Source organism: Octopus sinensis, linkage group LG15 (genome assembly GCF_006345805.1).
Source record: "Octopus sinensis linkage group LG15, ASM634580v1, whole genome shotgun sequence".
NCBI classification, from domain to species: domain Eukaryota; kingdom Metazoa; phylum Mollusca; class Cephalopoda; order Octopoda; family Octopodidae; genus Octopus; species Octopus sinensis.
The window spans coordinates 56363082-56385673 of NC_043011.1; the positions used below are offsets into that span (position 1 = coordinate 56363082).

A 22592-nucleotide genomic window follows, 5' to 3' on the forward strand; every position below is an offset into this window, starting at 1 on the left:
GTCTGATAAGGGTACACAAGGCACATGCATCACAACCATGGTGATCTCATATATAATGATAAGTTAGTTATTAAGTTATAAAATTAGATTTCATAAATGTTTAACCCTTTAGCATTCACGTTATTTTGGCAAAAGCAATTCTTATTCATCTACATTGTTTTGAATTAATCATGCATTATTTTGTAACTTTGGGAGTTTGTATGAGGTAACAATTAATTTTTAGAATGATAATGTAGGGTTGGTGAGAGAGGCCAGGTATCTCCATTTTGAGTATAAAACAGGTAGAATATTTTGGCCGGATATGGCCGGTTTGAATGCTAAAGGGTTAAACGTTAAATGATTTACCAATAATATCTCTGGGAGCATCTGTTTTTTGGTGTTGTTCTTTGTCGACATTTTCACCATTAAGATTCAGCCTCCAAGCTTTCGAATCAGATGTATTGAAAGAGCAAGACTCAGACAAATCCACACCATCCGTACTTTCCAGGGGTTGGTCATCTCTGTAAATAAAAACTGTAAATGTTATTCAGAATTATACTTAAATTATGAATTAAGATTTATTTTTTCTTTCAAGAGCAGGATATTTTTTATCTTTTGTTCTTTGGAACAGATGGTTTTATAAACACTTTTGCTAAACACTTAGGTGTAAAGTGGAATTGGGACCTGCTCCTTCTTTAATTTTTTTTTCTCTCGGGTTAAGCAAACTTGAACAAGTTGAATTGGGGCCTGGCTCTTATGTTAAGATTTGAACTTATGACTATTTCATCATCATCATCATTTTTAACTTGCAACGGTCAGACGGAATTTATTGAGGCAAATTTTCTATGGCTGAATGCGCTTCTTGCCACCAACACTTACATGCTTCCAAGTTAAATAGTATTCCTCCATGACCAGAGAAGTTTCCAGAGAAAAATGGAAATGAAGGACACTGTTTGCATAATAGAGACATTTCTTTACAACTCTGGTTCACACACACACACACACACACACACACACAGATGAAGGACTTCTTTCAATTTCTGTCTAACAAATCCACTCAACCCAGATGCCATGCAGTGGGATTGAACCTGAAACCATGGGGTTGGGAAGCATACTTCTTAACCACACAACCATGCAGTACTTATTAAGCGATCAATATTTTAGTCCACAGTCAAATTAAAGAAATAAAACGTTTTTTGTCCAGGTGTATATCTCACTACAATGACAGACGGTCAAAGCCTGTCCTTGTAATGTCTGGTTTTGTTTTCCCATGTCTTTAAAAAAATATCAAAATTGGGTAAAATGTAATATTTGAAAAGCAATAACAGACAAAGAATTTCCTCAGTACAAAACAAAATCACCACCAGCATCATTCGTCATCATTTAATGTCTGTTGTCCATGCTGGCAGAACAAAAATGGAAAAGCAAAAATCTTTCAAGTTAGCAGCAAGAAAAAAAAAATGAAAACAGAAAAAATGTCCAGCTTTTGAAGAAATCTTGTAACAACAAATGGTTTCCTGAGAAGATTGGTCATCGATTGAGGTATTTCTTCATAATCTGGCAACAGAAAGACCTCAATGAAGTTTATGGAGAGAATTAACAGAAGTTGGTGGGGATGTATTATCACAATCTAAACATATTCTTGAGGAATGTGACAGCACCGACATTAATGATAAAAAGGTGGTGAGCTGGCAGAAACGTTAGCACGCCAGACAAAATGCGTAGCCGTATTTCGTCTGCCGTTACGTTCTGAGTTCAAATTCCGCCGAGGTCGACTTTGCCTTTCATCCTTTCGGGGTCGATAAATTAAGTACCAGTTACGCATTGGGGTCGATATAATCGACTTAATCTGTTTGTCCCTTCTGTGTTTAGCCCCTTGTGGGTAGTAAAGAAATAGGTACTTCGTCTGTCTTTGCGTTCTGAGTTCAAATTCCGCCGAGGTCGACTTTACCTTTCATCCTTTCAGGGTCGATAAATTAAGTACCAGTTACGCACTGGGGGTCGATGTAATTGACTTAATCCGTTTGTCTGTCCTTGTTTGTCCCTTCTGTGTTTAGCCCCTTGTGGGTAGTAAAGAAATAGACATTAATGATAATAATGGTCTTTTAGCACAAGGCCAGTATTTTTAAGGGGACTCTGGTACTTGACTGATACTTTACTTGATCAATCCCAGAAGGATGAAAGGCAAAAGGATTTGAACTCAGAACATAAAGAGACAAAATAAATGCTGCTAATTATGTTGTCCAATGCACTAATTGCTTTGCAAGTTTGTTCTCTTAACGATAATTATAATAATCCTGTCAACTATAGGCACAAGACCTGAAATTTGGGGGAAGTGGGAGGAGGGGGGGTTAGTCATGTATATCAACCCCAGTACTCAACTGGTACTTCAACTCTAAAAGAATAGATTAAGCAGATTCCTCTTAATCTATTAATCTTATATGATATCATTTTATCTTCGTTATTAGTTGTCAGTGAGGTAAATGCATCCTGACCTAATTAAGCTTTTTTGTCAACTACTAAATATATAAAATAATCCTTAAATTCTAAAAAGCTCATTCTAAACTATAGCCATATCAGATTCCAAAGCAATCTCTACTACCATATTCACTAAGACTTTAAGATTCCCCATCTAGAATATACTCCAAAGAAGAAGACTGTTTAATACCAACGCCAGGTCATAGTGCTAGTGCATGCATATACAGCTGCGTGTGTGCGCACATACATGCGAGTACTGTCCAAATCTCCGACCAATCACATACAGCTAGCTGGCATTCAATTGGCGTATCAAGTTTTGGGCATTTTGATTGGGTTTTGGATAGAAAATTCACAAAAAGTCACTTCTATTGATTTTTTAATGGCTTTGCAGGGTGACTGGGGAAATGTAAAGATGTGCCCGACCACCCTTGGACGGTTTTGAATGACCATAGAAAGTGCGAGCCCTCTAACTGAAAAATTGTGGATTTGTATAAAGGACACACACACAGACATTTTGGTGTATATATACAGAGAGATTCCTCAGTTCACTTCCCCCACCCGAACGGGTGAAATCTTGATCAAAGCTGCATAGGAACACCTACCCGGGATGAATATGTACTGCAAAGAAACCAACTCAAATGGTGCTTTTTACGTGCCACCAATACACACACATACACTTACACACACACACAACTATTATGAAAAAGCTTTTTGTGAAGACAATAATACACAAAATAATTTATATAAACTAATGTCTCTTAAGATTTTTGAGATTTTGAAATAAATGGCTGAAGTTGAAATGTCTGGAAAATTTACTGAGAACAACTTGTGTCATTGTTATTGATTTTTGTCTTTATTTGTTGCTGTTGCTGTTGTTATGTGTGCTATAGCAGCCATGACCTCTGTCGGTTGTCACAGACTATTGAGATTAATGAGGTTGGTGTCCAACACGATCACCTTGTTGGTTAATGTCTGTAGGGGAACACATGGCACGGAAAGGGGCGGTGGTGGTGGTGGTGGTGGTGAGGGTAAACAAGGTCACACACTTTTTGAAAAGGTACAGCAGTGGATTTAAATGTACTGATGTGTTTTGCTGATATTTATTTTATCAGTCTCTTTTTGATGTTCTGCTAGGTTACAGGGGACACAAACAAACCCATACTGGTTACCCAGTGGTGAGAGACAAATGTGTACACACACATAGTATGCCCCTCCAAACCCATTGCATTTTCTCAAGCCTTTCAATCCATGTGAGCATGGAAAGATGATGATGATGATAATGTGTGTGTATGTGTATGGATGAAAGCAAGAAAGGTGATAAACAAAAGTAGGCATCAAGAGTGTATTTATATGGTGGGTTGCATACAGAAATAAGTGAACAATACAATTAAGTGTTATCTTTACAGCTGTTTCGGATGAACAATGACTGGTGCCTTAACTAGGTATATTATGTGATAACATTGTAGGTGTATCGATTAGCATGATTCTGAAAGATCTGGGGTAAAATCATGTTACCCTGATCAGAAACTCAGGCAAATAGTTTAATAGAAAACAGTATTTATAAATATAAGTTCAATAGGGAACGAAAAGAGAAAGGTTCAGTGGGGTTAAAGTGAGAGTAAGATGAGATGGAGGGAGAAGGGTGGGGTTGATGGTCAGAAGAGTTAGTAATTAAAAGACATCAGTTAACAACATTAAAGAAAAAAAAAAGGAGGATAAAAATGGCAATGAAAACAGAGAAGTAGGTAAGATTGAAGGGAGGCCAATGTCTAATGAAGAAGAGATTAAGTGGGAGAGATTAAAAAGACAGCAATGTTGTGGGCAATCAATAGAGAGATGCAAGCAGAACAGTGGTCAGTCATGGAGACAAAAAAATATAAAGAAATTATGAAGAAGATGCTGACAGGGTGTCAGTTGAATAAAGAACACAGATCAATAAAATGGGGGCAGGAGATGTGTGGGGTGCTAGTAAGAAAGGGAGGAGAGGGGGGAAGATGAGAATATCTTAAGTGTGGCTAAATTTAGTGGTACAGGAGCACAGTCACTGATTCAATTACGAGCCCTCTACATGGTTGCTTGATCTGTTAGAAACAGAAGAGAAATGACACTCAGATTTGTCAAATTCATTTTAATTAAGGGCAACATCAGATAAAATAATTCTTGAGGTTTACAGCTATTGAAGAAAAATAAATGGAGTGGTCATGTTTGGGATAAATCTGATCCATAAGTCCACTGAAACAGGGCTGACTTGAGGCCAAACAATAACAACAACTTTGTCTTTCATTACCAAGACTCTGAGGTTAATTATAACAAATTAATTATCAGCAACATACTATGTGATTAATAATTTAATCAGTTCTGCTCCAAGCTGCAAATTTGGGGTTTCACAACAAAATTAGAAATGAATATCATTAGTTTCTTAAAAAAGGCAGTGGATCTGAAGAATTGTTGGAGCACCTGACAAAATGCCTTGTGATAGCTCTTCACATTCTGATTTCAAATCCAGCTGAACTCATCTTTGTCTTTCGTCTTCCTAAGGTTGATAAAGTGAAATATCAGCCAAGTACTCAAGAGGAGAGGAGATTCTAATCAACTACCCCACGGCTGGCTAATTTTCTTACATTTCAAGTTTGAATTGAATTAAGTGTAATTCAATAAACCAGCATTAACGAACATTTTAGCAAATATATGGGAAAATGTAATTACATTTATTGTGAAAATGTAATTATGAATATTTAGATTGGAAATTAAAACATAAATTTATTTTTACAGGTATTTTTGTGACAATTTAAGAACATTAGAATAAATAAAACACTATGTAATCAGCAAAAATTAGATTTTTAATACAAAATCCAGACTTCTTTCAGAAAACAGCAATTACAGGTTTCAAAAATTTGCCTGAAGCTGTCTCTTAAGCTACAAGTTCCTCATCCCCAAATCAGCACAGAATTAACAGTATTATAGGCCCTGAGCAAAGCAATGCACAAGGGCCACTACATACACAAATGTAGCATACATGCATCAGCACTGGACCCCTAGATACATGGAGGCCTGAGTAAACACAAGCTTAATTTTCTAACCACATAGTTTCAGGTTCAGTCCCACTGTGCAGCACATTGACAAGTGTCTTCTGTTATGGCCCTGCTACACTCTTTTCACCCTACCACACTTACCTACCCACCCTCTTTTTCAGTTCCTCCATCCCTATTCACTTTGAGGGTATGTCCACACCATGTCTCTCACACTTTCCAGCTGGGAAACCATGTATTCACCTCTTCATACAGATTCCTCCTCCCGTCCTTTAATATAAGACTCCATTCAGTTTGAAGGGTGTTGCCTTGAAAGTACTCGGTGACCTCACTAGTACTGGTACTACATCCAGAATACTCTGGCCGGCATCAGGAATGACATCCAGCTAGAGAAAGTATGACCAAGGCAGAGATTGGAGCTTAGTGCAACCCACCCCTCATCCCCACCCCTCATCCCCACCCAGTTCCTCAGTTTCTATTAAACTGTCCAACCCATGCCAGCATGGAAAATGGACACTAAACGACGATGATGATGAAGGTCATGATATATCAATGTATGTGTGTGTTAGTGTTTTGTGTGCTCAACTGCCCCAGAAATTTGGCAAAGGAAACCCAACAGATTATGTACCAGAACTACTGGGGCTGATCTGCTTGACCAAATCGTTTAAGGCCACAGGCCAATGCGGCCACAAGTAAAATGTTAAGAAAAGGAGAAACACTGCTCAGGACAACATCCACCCACCCATCCAGCCAAGACATTAAAATTAATATCTTAAAGACAGTGCAGTGTCTGAAATAGCACAAGAGTATTTAGTTCTATCTTTGAACGTTTGGCAGAACGACTCATTTTATTTCTTTCTTCTTAAACAGATGTGCCTGGCACATAGAGTGGTCAAGTCTGATTGATTATTATCTTGTACTTCCAAGCGTCTGGCCTTGTGCCAATGGAAATAAAAGAAATCAATAGAAGTCATCAACCTCAAAGAGATGAAAGACGAAGACAGTCTGCAGTGGAACTCTAAATGTAGATCAGTGTTTCTCAAAAGGTGTTGCACAAAGAGCAGCTTGGTATGCAGTGTTAAAAATATACTGAATGACTTTAGGAAATTCATGATAATGTTTCAGTGTCTTGGAAAAGTGATTCATAATTTTGGTAAATACAGAAATAGATTAATAAAACAAGGTAAGTAAATTAAGGTAGATTAATGAAACAGGGATGTAAATTAAAGGTAGATTAATGAAACAGGGAAGTAAATTAAAGGTAGATTAATGAAACAGGGAAGTAAATTAAAGGTAGATTAATGAAACAGGGAAGTAAATTAAAGGTAGATTAATGAAACAGGGAAGTAAATTAAAGGTAGATTAATGAAACAGGGAAGTAAATTAAAGGTAGATTAATGAAACAGGGAAGTAAATTAAAGGTAGATCAATAAAACAAGGTAAGTTAAGGTAGATTAATAAAACAAGGTAAGTCAATTAAGGTAGATTAATAAAACAAGGTAAATTAAGGTAGATTAATAAAACAAGGTAAGTAAATTAAGGTAGATTAATAAAACAAGGTAAGTAAATTAAAGGTAGATTGATAAAACAAGGTAAGTAAATTAAAGGTAGATTAATAAAACAGGGTAAGTTAATTAAGGTAGATTAATAAAACAAGGTAAATTAAGGTAGATTAATAAAACAAGGTAAGTAAATTAAAGGTAGATTAATAAAACAAGGTAAGTTAATTAAAGGTAGATTAATAAAACAGGGTAAGTTAATTAAAGGTAGATTAATAAAACGAGGTAAGTAAATTAAGGTAGATTAATAAAACAAGGTAAGTAAATAGTTTTATCTTGTATTTTTCATTTGTTTCAGTCATAGGGCTGTGGCCATGCTGGAGCAGCCCCTCAAAAGGTTTAGTCAAACAAATCAACCCCAGCATTTATTTTTCAAACTCTGATACTTATTTTATTAGTTTCTTTTGTTGAACCAGAGTTAGGGGAATGTAAACAAACCAACATCGTTGTCAAGTGATGGTAGAAGGACAAACACAAACATACATTCATACACATATATACAACAAGCTTCCACACAGTTTCTGTCTACCAAATTCACGAGGTATTGGTCAGCCTAAGGCTATGGTGGAAGACACTTACCCAAAATGCCATGCAGTGGAACTGAACCCTAAACAACATCGTTGCAAAGTGAACTTGTAACATAGTGTTTTTGCTTTTTTTTAAATGTGAAAGAGATTAGACCCTACCTGGTTGGTGGGTGGGGAATGGCATGGTCAAAGACAGAATAGTTTTCATCAGAGGATTGCTTGATCAGGGCTGACACCAAAGAGGTTTAACAACAACAACTTAGAACAACGTAGAGGAACAAACCAAATATTTCAAATCACTCAACTGTTTCTGCCAAATTATCACCTTTCTCTCGTTAATATTGATTTCTTACTTTCAGAACAAGGCCATAAATTTAGCAGCAAAGGAAGAGACAAAATTTTATGACATTCATGCTCTCCCTCAGACCATTATTGGTTTAAGTGCAGTGAAATAGTTATGTCTAGAACCAGAGGTCATAAATGGTTCTTTTATTAAGACTGATTGCTTTTTTTTTACTTTCTTTCTTTTTTGCTTTGTTTTGTTTATTTTGGACAAGGCACAAAGCCAATTTTAAATAGGAATTGGTATAGTTCTTTGAGAGGTATAGCTTGAGAGATGGTTTGCCATGAACAAGCCTAATGTTTTTACGATTATTATTAATAAGAGAAAATTAAGTAACAAATTTAGAAGAAGAAATTATCTCTTTCCCACTTTCCAAGGTGAACTGGTTTTATTCCTTCCCATTTGTCCATATTTGTTTGATTCTTAATAGCATATAATTTCACTGTTTTCCCCTTTGTTTTTGTAGATAATGTCTGACAGGTGGCAACTAGTAAAGAGACAACAACACAAAAAACAAAAAACAAAAGAAAATGGCCCCTATTTGTTAGGCTGAAGTCTAGTGCCTGACCTTTCAAGTAGCTATTATCACAGACACAATGAAGGCATTAATCTTTTCATTTCTCTTTAAATGTAATTATAGAAAATTAGTTAATTAGCCATCTTGTCGTATCCATTATGAAGATTGGATTATTAAAAGTTCAACATCTGCAGTATTTTTGTTGTATTACAGGGGCGAGTTAATATTGAAAAGCCAAATCGATCAGAGCTATGAAGAAGATAAGAAGGTAAATGGGGTAAAACCAGATCAAATGTTGAAGGAATTAAGAGATTAAACTAGACTGTCTTATGTATATATCTAAAGAAGAATCACCAATGTTTCTACGAGCACAATGGAAAAAAAATCAATGAGAAAATCAATCAAAAGTTTTGTCATGTAGCACAGCCTTTACAGACATGGCTATTCTTCTTGTTAAGTGTTTCCTTAATGAATATCTAAATGTGTTTCCAGGTATTTAATTAGAGGCAAATAAAACCTATTAATATATTTCAGTGAAATCAAACAATCAGAAAACTATGTAAATACAATTAGGACTCTGTCTGGGAGTGCACAGAAGTGAGTCTGTTTTTAAGTGTGAATATGCAAATAGCAGAAACGCAAGTGTGCAGCGTTCCTTTCTTAAGACCAATGTAACGAGTGACACAAGTTTAACAAAGTGGAAAACAACGAATCACAAGACATTACAAGATTAATTGTTGATTTCTGTTGACAGCTTTCAAAAATGGCTATACAGAATCAAATCAACCCTGCTTTATTACAGGTACTCATTTTATTAATTAGAATGACTGAAAAGCCCAGAAAGAAAAAGAGAAAGAAATTTTAACTCAGATCCACAGAAAGATGAAACTTATTATGATGCTTTTAGTCTACCATACTACATTGTCTACTACCTTATTAGTATACCTATTTCTTTACTACCCACAAGAGGCTAAACACAGAGGGGACAAACAAGGACAGACAAATGGATTAAGTAGATTACATCAACCCCACTTCGTAACTGGTACCTATTTAATCGACCCCAAAAGGATGAAAGGCAAAGTCAACCTCGGCGGAATTTGAACTCAGAACATAAAGACAGACGAAATACTGCTAAGCATTTCACCCAGTGTGCTAATGATTCTGCCAGCTCACCGCCTTATAGTATACTGTATAGTATACTACCTTATTAGTATACTGTTAAGACTAACTTCAGATCCCTCAATTTAGAGTGTAGTATGGTGAATCAAATGGACAAAGCTCATTTGTTTTACATCTGTTCTCCATGCTAGCATGGGTTAGAAGATTACATGTATTGTCTATACATATATAGATAAGACAGAGTATAGTTTAATCTCCTAATACCTTCAAGATTTCATCTAGTTTTATTCCATTTCCCTTCTTATCTTATTCATAACTATGATTGAAAGAGCAGGTAAGAAGGTATCAGAGCAGGTAAGAAAGTACAGGTGCAGGTAAGAAGGTATTGGAGCAGGTAAGAAGGTACTAGAGCAGGTAAGAAGGTATTGCAGCACGTAAGAAAGCTTACTTCCTAACAATGTGGTTTCAGGTTCAGTCCTACGACACAGCATCTTCAACAAGTGCCTTCTACTATATATAACCTGAGGCTATATATAGTATATATATATATATATATATATATATATATATATATATATATATTTTCCATGCTAGCATGGGTTGGACGGTTCAACTGGGATCTGTGAAGCCAGAAGGCTGCACCAGCCCCAGTCTGATCTGGCAGTGTTTCTACGGCTGGATGTATTATGTATGTATATATGCATGTATGTATGTATACCATCAGTGTTTGATGCCCACTCTTCCATGTTTTTGTGAGTTGGACAGAATTTTTTAAAGAAGATTTTCTGTAGCCAGATGCATAGATAATTACAATTACCATATTTTAACATGTATAAGGAACCCTCATGTATAAGCAACCCTCTAATTTTGAGGGCTTAAAATTTGGAAAAACGGTTTTGTAAGGGATTATAATACTATCCATATATAAGAAACTCCCATATTTCTTTAAGCTAATTTTTGACAAAAAAGGGTTCCTCATACATGTTAAAATACGGTAATCAAAGCTCTTTAAGTCACTATCTTATATTTGTGAGAGCCTACCATATATGTATTTAGTATGTAGAATGCTCTCCTTTTGCTCAGCTGTTTCCGCAACCACAGGACTACAAAGCCAAACTTCCTAATTGTACAACCCTGAGTAAGTATACTCTCTCTCTCATGCCCACACACAAACACAGTCAATTTATTCTGTAGAGCACCATAAATTTCCTCAGTTGAACTTGCCATTGGCTTTTGGTTTTGGTTCTGATTATGAATTGCTTTTGGTTACATATGTGTGCAACAGCCCACTTTACACCCAACCCTTTCTGATTAGGGCATCCAGCATCAGATAAATACCTTCCTTGGTCATGAAGGGACATGACACCTAGCATAGGATCTAACAAATCTAAGGGAAGCTTTACAGGTGAAATATTATAAGAAGAAAAAATCTGAACTCTTACTTTTGTCCCAGAAGTGAACGCTTGAGACTAGTTTTACCAACTCTGTCTTTACCGACCAACATAAGCCGTGTACGATAGACAGCCTCACTTCCTGAACAGCAGGCCTTCTCGTAGGCTTTGATAGCAGCCTCCCCTCGAACAAAGATTTCCTTAGGAGTATCATCTAAAATATAATCATAGAAACAAAAATTAGAAGATTAGAGAAATCTCAGGAAAAACAGTTGTACAAAACATACCCAACAACACAAAAACCACCACTGCTACCATTTCCAAATCCCAGTGATTCAGAAGATTGCTTTCCAACCATGTGGCTTCCAGTTCAGTTCCACTTTTTGGCACCTTGGGCATATGTCGTCTACTATAGCCCCAGATCAATCAATGCTTTGTGAGTGAATTTGGTAGACAGAAAGTATGTGAAAGCCTATCATACGTGTGTGTGTGTGGGGAGTGTCTTTGTGTTGGTCTTACTACCACATGACAACTGGTGTTGGTTTGTTTATATCCCCATGACTCAGCAGTTTACCAGGAACCCGACAGAACAAGTACCAGATTCCAAAAATAAGTACTGAGATTCATTTGTTCAATGAAACCCTTAAAGGCAGTGCTCCAGATTGGCCAGTCTAATGACTGAAACAAGTAAAAGATAAAAGAATAAAAGGGCCTGGTACTTAATTCTGGTCTCCAATAATATTTAGTAGGAGAGAGATGAACAACCTCCTGAAGGGCAACATGGTCTGTTGTAACTAGTTTTTCCTATCAGAAGGAATTAAACATAACATGTCAGAACAACAAAATACACATCAATTTCAAAGTTCTTTGCCAACAGCAATGAAACATATCATTCATTGCACTGCTATACTCATGGTCATTGACAGTTAAGTATGTCGCCCTATGTCACAATGAAATATTAAAAGGACAAACACTGAAATCAGGTCCTTCCAAAGAAATATTTCTTTGTACATTTTAGTATTGGTTTAACAGTCACCAGTTGAATACTACTTTCTCTTCACCTATTGTGAACTTCTGTAATAATTTCTTGATGTAAATCCCTCAGTCATATCCTATACGTTTCTCTTACTGTTGTTGTTTGTTCCTCCTCGAGCCATGCCTGGCTCATAAGGGCCAGTTTCCAGGTTTCCTTGGCGTATAGGTTCCACACCTGGACGGGACACCAGTCCGTCGCAGGTGAGCTGCAAGATGCAGGAGGAAAGAGTGAGAGAAAGTTGTGGCGAAAGAGTCAGCAGAAGTTCGCCTTAACCTTCTGCCAGATCCGCGTGGAGCTTAGGTGTTTTCGCTCATAAACACACACATCACCTGGTCTGAGATTCAAACCCGTGAGTCCGCTGCTCTAACCACTAGGTCATGTGCCTACTAGTTGAGATAGGACTGACAAGATATGATATTAAACTAAATCTTATTTGCCATTTATTCTATGACCTTGTATTTTTTCAAGGCCTCCCAGGCTGATGGGAAGAAGAGACAAAGTTATCCTCAAACTGGTCCAAATGCTTGCAACAGAATGAGGTCTGCTTACAGAATCCAACAACCAATACAAAACAATTACAAGTTTTTTTGTTGTGTTCCTACAAAAGATGGTTTATCTGTAACTTTAACACACCAAAATGATCTGAAGAGCAATGATCATCAGATCATCGGAAAAGTTACCCTAAATGTAGAACAGTTTTTTTTACAGGGGAAGAATTTTGACTTTTATCTGCTTAACCCTATAAAACTAGACCCAAATAATGGCTCTTAAAAACTTAGCAGAGGAGGCTGAACCATTGAGGGGAGGGGGACAACAAGATAGCTGAGACAGCAAGGAGGATCTATAAGCCAGTGGTTGAATCAAGCCTCGGGGGGGCTATGTGACCCAATAGCTGAGCCACAAGCTGGCAGGGGAGTTTCTATGTGCTGACAAATTGTACCAAAACAGCAGCAAAATCTTCATAAAGACAAGCAAACTGAATATGGCCCCAGATATAGTGAATCTGAACAAAAAGTATGAGGTAGTTGTGGCTGAAATTGTTTCTTTATTGCCCACAAGGGGCTAAGCATAGAGGGGACAAACAAGGACAGACAAAGAGATTAAGTCAATTACATCGACCCCCAATGCGTAACTGGTACTTAATTTATCGACCCCGAAAGGATGAAAGGCAAAGTCGACCTCGGCGGAATTTGAACTCAGAACGTAACGGCAGACGAAATATGGCTACGCATTTCGCCCGGCGTGCTAACGTTTCTGCCAGTGGCTGAAATGCTTTTGACTGTAATCTGCTCAATCAAGGCAGGTCTGGAGATTAAACAAATATGGACAAGTGGACAGTAAATGATGATGATGATGATGGTGATATATATCTGGAGAGAGAGAAACACACACAGACAGACGTTTGTTTTCATTAACTACGGATAATATTTTCTAAACCTGTGATAACATAATCTCAATATGTTGTACATACAGTAGTGTGAAACGACTATCAGGCTGGCAACCAGATCAGCAGCTGTACAAAATAAATACATTGGCATCAGCAGTGGATGCGGCAAGGCCATCACTATCATCATCACCATCATCACCATCATCATCCTTCTATGATAAAGGCAAGTTCTTCACTGAGCCAAGAGAAGGTTCTCCTCTTCTTACTCTCTTTCACCAGCCTTCAACACTAATCTATTTCAGTGTTTCCTACTTTTTGCCATTTTTGTCACTATTTCACACCAGACCAGTCTAGATCAGGCAGGTCTATGATCAAAGATATTATCATTGCAATTTCACATAATATGGAAGACTATATTATCAGATGAGACTTCCCTTTACTTTCCCCTTTTTTTTCTCAAGTGTGATTTGGCTGCTATTTCTAGCATGCTGAGTGACTACATAAAGACTCTATCATTTAGCACGATTTGGTAAAAAGATGAGAGGCCAGTATTTATTACTCTGGACTTTTTATCAGGGTAATCCTTTGTTAATGGTAAACAAAATATTAACGATCTAACCTCTATAATTAGTAAGACCAAAATTTTAAAATTTTTGGTTTTACAAACTTTACTGACAATTATGCTTGTAAATCAAATCGATGATAAATTAGATTTTTAGAACATCCAGGTGAAAAACAAGTAATTTCTTGAAAAGAATATTTAGATTAACTTGAGCAATTAAATTTTAAAGAAAATAAATTAAACTAAGAGGCAATATTAAAATTATTTGTTTTTTCATAATTGCTTTGCTAAAGACACACAGATTATTTTATCGTTTAACAATTCACCGGAAGTTGCAGGTTAAAAAAAAAAAAGAATTTAAATTACTAGTTTTATTGAAAACAAATTTTCAAAGAAGAGATTGGGTTAAAGAACTGATTTCATCATAATGAATTAATGATTAATTAAGCAATGATGTTAACCTGTTGAGTCACTGGGATATCACGAACAATTTGTTCATTAAAGTTTATCTAAAGCAAAACAGCTGGCGGAACCCAGCATTTCCACCAAGCTTTACTCATAGCAACATTTGAACAATACTTTAAAAAAATATAGGAAATAATTAATAAATTAACGAAATCATATTAGCGCAAACTTAAGGAAACAGTTGCAACACTGGCTGCCATCATCGTTATCCTCACCACCGCTAATATTGAAGTCGAGGGAACTCCTTTTCTAGAAGAATAATTCTAATACAATCTGCTAGAAGTAAGAGCTAAATCTCTCTCAAATCACATCCTATTGTCTTTAATATCTTTAAAGATAGAAAAAACATTGGAAAATGTAGTCGAAAATATGGCATATCTGCAAATTAGAAAACAAGATGGCTATAAACTGGAATGCCTTGAATAACAGGTCGGCACCATAAAGATTGGCCCAGGCTAAACGCAAACAACAACCCCTTGCTTGTCATCCAGCCACTTCCCCACCCTGCCACCGCCACTACTCTCATCACCAGTTTTATGCCTGTTTACAAAGCTAGCTGGGTAAGTCTACCCTCAATAGCATCTCTTCTCCACTCATCTTCATTCTGTGTAATCTCTGCTGGGCAGCATCATATAGGGAGAGTTTACGAAAAAAACAAAAGACGAAGACAGGTGGTGTACAAAACAAACAGATGTATTAGTATAATGCTTAGGAACAGAAAAAGTCTTTAACGTTTCGAGCCTACGCTCTTCTACAGAAAGGGACACAGAAAAAACAAGGAGAGAAAAAAATGTGTGTAGTGGCTAACAATTATCATACAAACATCACTCCATGCCTAGCTCTCTCTACATCATCTGCTTATTCTGTCCATGGATCACTGAGATACAACCTCATACATGGTGCACAGGCTTAATCCTGTAATGCCTAAATTATCAATATACAGATAAAAACAAATTATTTATTGGTGTTTTGCAATTTATTTAAGGGTATGGAGTATGATTGATGTAAAACATTGAATTTTATTTCAGATGTACGTATATAAATTCTTCAACTGGTGAATAATTTCATACCAACACTGACCAAATATTACAATTGTTTGCATGCAATAATGTTGTTCAACTGCAAATAATTATTACAAACTATCAATTTTGTCGTTTTCTTCCAATAAGAGTATACTACTTGAAGCAGCAAGAATTAACAATATGCATTTTAAGATTAATAACTAGACCCGTTGAGGCAAGTGAAATCGAAATCGATCAAAAAATCAATGGAAATTGCAGTTGTGATACCAGTGCCAGTGGCACGTAAAGGAACCATCCGAACGTGGCCGTTGCCAGCGTCACCTCGACTGGCCTCTATGCTGGTGGCACATAGAAAGCACCAACTGATCATGGCCGTTGCCAGCCTCGCCTGGCATGTAAAAAGCACCCGCTACACTCACGGAGTGGTTGGCATTAGGAAGGGCATCCAGCTGTAGAAACACTGCCAGATCAGACTGGGCCTGGTGCAGCCTCCTGGCTTCCCAGACCCCAGTAGAACCGTCCATCCCATGCTAGCATGGAAAGTGGACGTTAAATGATGATGATGATGATGATGGCATTCACAGAGGAAAACATTTGGTTCCAAACAGAGACAAATAGTTCCAGCAATTTTCCCTGCTTCAGTTATATTCGCATTGCTTGTTCTTCCGGCTCCTAATTACAAAATATGTCACCCAGATATCAGAGATTAATGTTGAGATTCAGTGATATGAAAAATTCACATCAGTATCAAATGCTTGCAGTGATGTGAAGTCTGCAAAAATACTTACTGGGTGGTGGTAGTGACGGTGGTGGTGGTGGTGGTGGCAGTAATGGTGGTGGTGTTAGTGATGGTGGTGGTGGTGGCAGTGGTGGTGGTGATGGTGGTGGTGGTGATGGTATTCATGGCGGCGAGCTGGCAGAAACGTTAGCACGCTGGGTGAAATGCTTAGCGGTATTTCGTCTGCGTTACGTTGTGAGTTCGAATTCCGCCGAGGTCGACTTTGCCTTTCATCCTTTCGGGGTCGATAAATTAAGTACCAGTTACGCACTGGGGTCAATGTAATCGACTTAATACCTATGTCTGTCCTTGTTTGTCCCTTCTGTGTTTAGCCCCTTGTGGGTAATAAAGAAATAGAAATAGGTGGTGGTATTTAATCCCAAGATGGACTTGATTAAGTAAACCTAGCTTTAATCATTTACTTTTTACCTGCTTTAGTTACTGGACTGTGGCCATGCTGGGGCACCATCTAGAAGGGTTTAGCTGAACAAATTGTTCCTCAGCACTTTTTGTTTAAAACTTGGCATTTATTCTACTGGTCTTCTTTGTTGGACTGCTAAGTTAAGGGAACATAAACAAACCAACACCAGTTGTCAAGGGATGGTGGTGGAACAAACATAGACACAAAGATACATATGTACACATATATATCACAGGCTTCTACACAGTTTCCATCTAACAAATTCACTCACAAGGCATTGGTCACCTTAGGGCTATATAAAAGCGTCACACAATGGGACTGAACTCCAAACTATGTGCTTGCAAAGACACTTCCTAACCTATTTCTTTACTGCCCACAAGGGGCTACACACAGAGGGGACAAACAAGGACAGACAAACGGATTAAGTCGATTATATCAACCCCAGTGCATAACTGGTACTTAAATTATCGACCCCGGCGGAATTTGAACTCAGAACGTAACGGCAGACGAAATACGGCTACGCATTTCGCCCGGCATGCTAATGTTTCTGCCAGCTCGTCGCCTTTCCTAACCACAAAGCTATACCTGTGCCTGACTTTCATTATAGGAGGCCTTCTAAATGTAACGAGGGTCCATAATTAATGCAGAGTTATTCAGTCGTTTCTGTATGGATGCAAAGTGATAAAAACGGAATTTTATGAAGATTCCATTTTGGGGAATGAAAGCATTTCATTTCCTTCATTTCGGTCAGTTCTATCTCCTGTAATCATTGCATGTCTTAATGTTGGATATGCACATAGTCCTAAACTAGATTTGAACTCCTCGTAACCTTTGTTTATAAGCTCAGAGATACAATGTTCCTATCCACTGGACGTAGTGGACGGTGTTTTTTATCCAAGTTTATGTTCCTAATTTGGAACTGAGTGCACATGTGGAGTGAGAATGTGTGTTTAGTGCTAAGATGTTGAGCTCATGATCAGAAGGTTGTCAGTTCTATTCTTGCACTAAGCAACATTTTATGTCTTTGAGTAAGGTACTTCATTTTAAAGTACTCAGTAAAAAATGAGTACCAATGAAGTGCTGGGATAGTCCTGGGACAAGGGTGGGAGGACTGAGACAGTGCCTATGTCTGTTCACATTGGCATAGATACATAAAACAAGAAGTGAAAACATGATACACACTTCTACCAAGTGATGAATCCTCTGAGTAATGGTCATAGCAATTAGTACTCATCAAGGAGTAAGACACCTGATGAGACAGGTGGAGACTGATTAAAATCTAGACTGAAAAATTGTTCATCTATAAAGATGAAGCAAATAATCTGAAAAAATTATAGAGGCTATTAAAAAGAGAATATCTCATGCATTTTGACATTTAAAGAAAACTTTCTGTATTTACCAGAATCTAAGACATGCTCTTGCATGAGATGCACCCCTATCTTTTCAAGAATATTTTGTGGAAAAAACAAATTCAGTATGTTTTATAATACACACTTATTGAAAGATATTTTAAACTGGTTTTTCAAAGAAAATGTGTGATTCTGTGAATGTAAGTAAAATGTGACAATATACTGGAATAAAATATGAAACCATGAATTTATCAGAAATACACTACGTTACAGGAGCACCATATTTCAACTTTGTCTTTTTTTCAGTTCAACTGTATGGTTGTTTATGTTTTGGTCGAGAGAATTGCCATACAAGATGTAAAACTCTTATTTTTGGCTGTGATGTTTTGTGTAGCCATTATTGGCCATCAGGGGTGGCACATCACCACTGCTATGACTTTGTTGTCATCCACCCACTGCAAATAGCCGACAAGCACATGGGAGTTTGTTAACATTCCTTTCATCTTTCTAAGGAAATTTTTCATTAAGATAATTAAAGAAATATTTCTTAAAGGCAAAAACCAGTCATTAAATAATGAAAGATATATATCAGGTGTGGATTATGTATGCTGGGCAAGAAGGTATAACGAGATGATGTGACTTCCCTACATAACATCCAGCATACTGTAAACAATTTTTTGTTAGTTTGAGTAAACATTTTGTGGTAATTTGGCTTGTTAACAATATTTTATCAGTTCTTCTGATACATTCAAAATAAAATTTTAAAAACCACACATTTTATAGGCCAATAAATATAGTAAATTTGTATTTGTGCAATCAGAAAATGAAAGTTAATTACCTGTAATAACCAATTTGACAGCTGATGTATTTCCATAGAGGTCAAGCAGGAACCACAATTGGAGGTGTGTTGGAATTCCATTCAGCAGAACACCGATGTAGTGATTGTTGACAAACAGTTGAAGCTCTCCGATGGAATTCACATAAAATGTTATGATGTGATAAGAAACAGCAAACTTTTCGTTCACTAAACGTGCCCAGTATCCTTCCTGTTTAACCAGATCAGGATAAAGGTAACGTGGTAATGTGTGCTGTTCAAGGAAACACTGTGGGTCATTGGATGTAACTCCTATTCGTAAGGCCCCTTTCCAAGTCGTAATGCAAGTCATCTGGAGAGAGATCCGAACACCAATTTTCAGAGGTTGGTCACCAAATACAATACCATCACAGAAGTGCTTTTCATCTCGGTTAGCATGTAGCCGATTGTTGGACAAAGTGACAGCTGACCCATGCACATGATGAAATCGCATGGTCACTGATCAGCCTCACTCTTAAATGTTTCTTTCTCATATATCTATGTTAAACAGTTGCACAGTTAGCATTGTAATACACCAGAGAACAGCTTCACTTTTTCCTACAACAAATTACAAAATATACGTTAGGCTCAAAATTAATTCAACACAACACATTTTATATAACAATCACAATTATCATCCTCATATCTTCCTCTCCCACGTCTTGTTGGTTTTCAGTTGTCTTTGATGCTTCTTCAAATTTGTTCTTTCCTAGGTCGGGGTATTGGCCCTACACAAACCATTTTTACCTCTGGGAAGAGTAGGTCCATATTAGTCTGGCCTCTATCCTTTGACTTGTCCAGCATGGGAAGCCCTATAAGGAGCTTGTATTCTGGTAGTATAGCTCTCTGGGTCACTGAGGCATACAAGCCACCACACCACACCAAGGACTGAATCTTGTGGTGGATCGGATGAAATACTTTATTAATAAACGGACATTCATTGGTTTGTTTTTTCATTCTATGTCTGTTTTCCATGCTAGCACCATTTAAAAGAATATCATTGAGGGACTGTTTTAATATGCAAATACCTTTCCAGCCACCAACCCTCATCTATTTTACAAGGTGAGGAAGTTTTTGTCCCACTTGTCGTTAAAGCAGAGAAACCAAGCAATTTGTTGACAGCAAAACGTCAGCATCACTGTCCAGATCTTAGTGAATTTTCAGGGAAGTGGAGAATATAAACAGTCACATATACACACATATATATACATATATATACATACAGGTCAAGTTTTAGTACTCACAAGGCATTAGTCAACCTAGGGCCATAGTAAGAAAATACTCTCCCAGTGACTGAACACAAAACCACATGGTTGCAAAGCAAACGTCTTTAGCAGACAGTCGTTCCTGCAGATAACAGAAGTTACTGTATTTGATGACACATAAAACACACTTTTTAAAAAAAAAAACAGAAAGTCTCAAAAAAAAAAAAGCCCCACCCTGGTCCTGGATGACAGGTTGCTTTAAATATTCCATGCTTTAATGAACTAAAAACTTCTTACCCTGAACATACCCTGCCAGAATAGGGATATGTCTAATATGCCTGTGTTCTATTTTGTGCCATCAAATACGATGACTCTAAAAGATCATGAGGAATTTTCTGATTTATCTTTCATCTTTTCTATTTGTTTCAGTCAGCTGAGACTGTGGCCATGCTGGAACACTGTTTTGAAAACTTTTAGTCAAACAAATTGACCTTCATACTTTTTTTTTTTATAAACCTGGTACTTATCCTATCAGTCTCTTTTGCTGAACTGCTAAGTTACGGGGACGTAAACACACCTACACCAGTTGCCAAACGGGGGGGGGCACAGACACAGATACATATATATACATAATAGTCTTCTTTCAGTTTCCATCTATCGATTCCATTCACAAGGCTTTGGGTCAGCCCAACGCTATAGTAGAAGACACTTGCCCAAGGTGCCAAGCAGTAGGACTTGAACCAAGAACCATTCTTACCACACATAATTTTAGTAATTTGCATATACAATAAATTACACTTGATATAACATATAATGAGTGTATATAATTTTCAGTTGGTATATATGACAGAAGAGCCAAAACGGTAAAAGAGTAAGATGACATTTTACTACTGAAAACATAGAAGCGGAAAACCAGTGGAAAGCCAAAAATTGTTGGGTAGGGGCTTAATCTGACCGAATCAACCCCAGAAAAATCAATATTGGAAGGATTTTAACTTGTAAAGTTAAGCAGCTGAACTAAATGCTACAGAGGCATTTAGTGTTGCCAACATGAAAACTCTTTGGCAGAAGAGAAATTAAATAAAAACACTTGTTCTATCATGAGTTAGGTAAACAGCTTCCTCCATTCATTTATCCACCAAACAGTGCGTTATGTTCTTCAATACAGTTGTGTTTTATTGAGCTTGTGTGTGTGTGTGTGTGTATGAGTGTGCACACACACACTGCTATCATTCCTATACACATTCTTTTTCAAGTGAAGTTTTATGCGGTACAATTTCACTTGCAAATTATTTCACAGTATAATCAAACACACTTGTGATCCTACAAAGAAATTGCTAACAGTATAGACATAAAGCAATTTCCTTACATTACATGTGTGTGAGTGTGTGTGTGTTTATGTATGTGTATATATATTATATATATATATATACATATATATACATTATATATATATATATATAATATATATATATATATATTATATATATATATATATATATATATATATAACATATATATACATTATATATATATATATATATATATATATATAATATATATATATATATATGTATGTATAAACCGCTTTTCATGATAAAATGGTTCTTCAAATAACTACTAGCATCTTCAAACCTGGCAGTTTATTATCAAAGACTACTTCAAGAATCAGCATTATTCTAGAATACTTCTATTCTTCGTAGCTTACATTTCATTTTCAAGATCTGTTATACAGAAAACAAATAATCAATGATATTCAAGAAATACCACACACACATGTGCAGACACACACACGTGTACACAGACACACACACACATGCAGAGATACATGTGCATAGCCTCCATGTCTATTTGTTAGTTTAATATAGTTTCCAAACTGCTTATTCAAGCTTGGAAAGGAATCAGTTGAAATTGTGAAATAAGGGGAAAAAAAAGGAACTAGGGTGGGTAATTCAATTCTAGATGGATGTCTCCAATGTCATGACACTGGTACTTCAGTTCTGTGTATTAAAAGTACCACTGCAACAACAACAACAAGTCCAAATAAGGCAACATGTAGCAAGCTGATGGGGTTAGCAACACATTGATGAAGGGTTAGCAACTTATTGATCCGCAAAGCACAAACCAACAGCCTTGTTGGCAGTTGAACAGCTGCAAAGCATTAAAATTCTTTAAACATTGTATTATCACATACATGAGGCTGCTGGATAAAAATCAACCGAACGTCAGATTAAGGGGAGGGGAAATGTTATGTCGCTTCTCTTGATATCCAATCCAACTGGAATTAACTTTATCCTTAACTCCACACACACACCCCACCTCCAATATCAATAAAACATGGAAAAATATCAGAAGTAAATATAGGATTCATTCTATCTTTCACTTGTTTCAGTCATTGGACAGCGGCCATGCTAGGGTTCTTCCTTGGAGGGTTTATCTGAACACAAAAACCCCAGGACTTATTTTTTAACCCTTTAGTGTTCACATTATTCTGCCAAAATTAATGCTTTTTTATCCTCATTGTTTTGAACTAATGATTCATTAATCTTGTAGCTATGAGATTTTGATGAGG

The 22592-nt window shown here is 36.8% G+C and overlaps 1 protein-coding gene across 1 annotated transcript in view; it reads right to left on the reverse strand.

Moving 5' to 3' along the window:
- Positions 1-22592, reverse strand: part of LOC115219837 — a 104249-nt gene that overhangs the window by 68290 nt on the left and 13367 nt on the right. The window contains exons 2-4 of the mRNA XM_029790123.2: positions 18801-19373; positions 10994-11156; positions 346-500 (exon numbers count right to left, since the gene is read on the reverse strand). Coding sequence (XP_029645983.1) covers positions 346-500; positions 10994-11156; positions 18801-19269 — 787 coding nt within the window. The 5' untranslated portion in view covers positions 19270-19373. The remainder of the gene's footprint in view (positions 1-345; positions 501-10993; positions 11157-18800; positions 19374-22592) is intronic.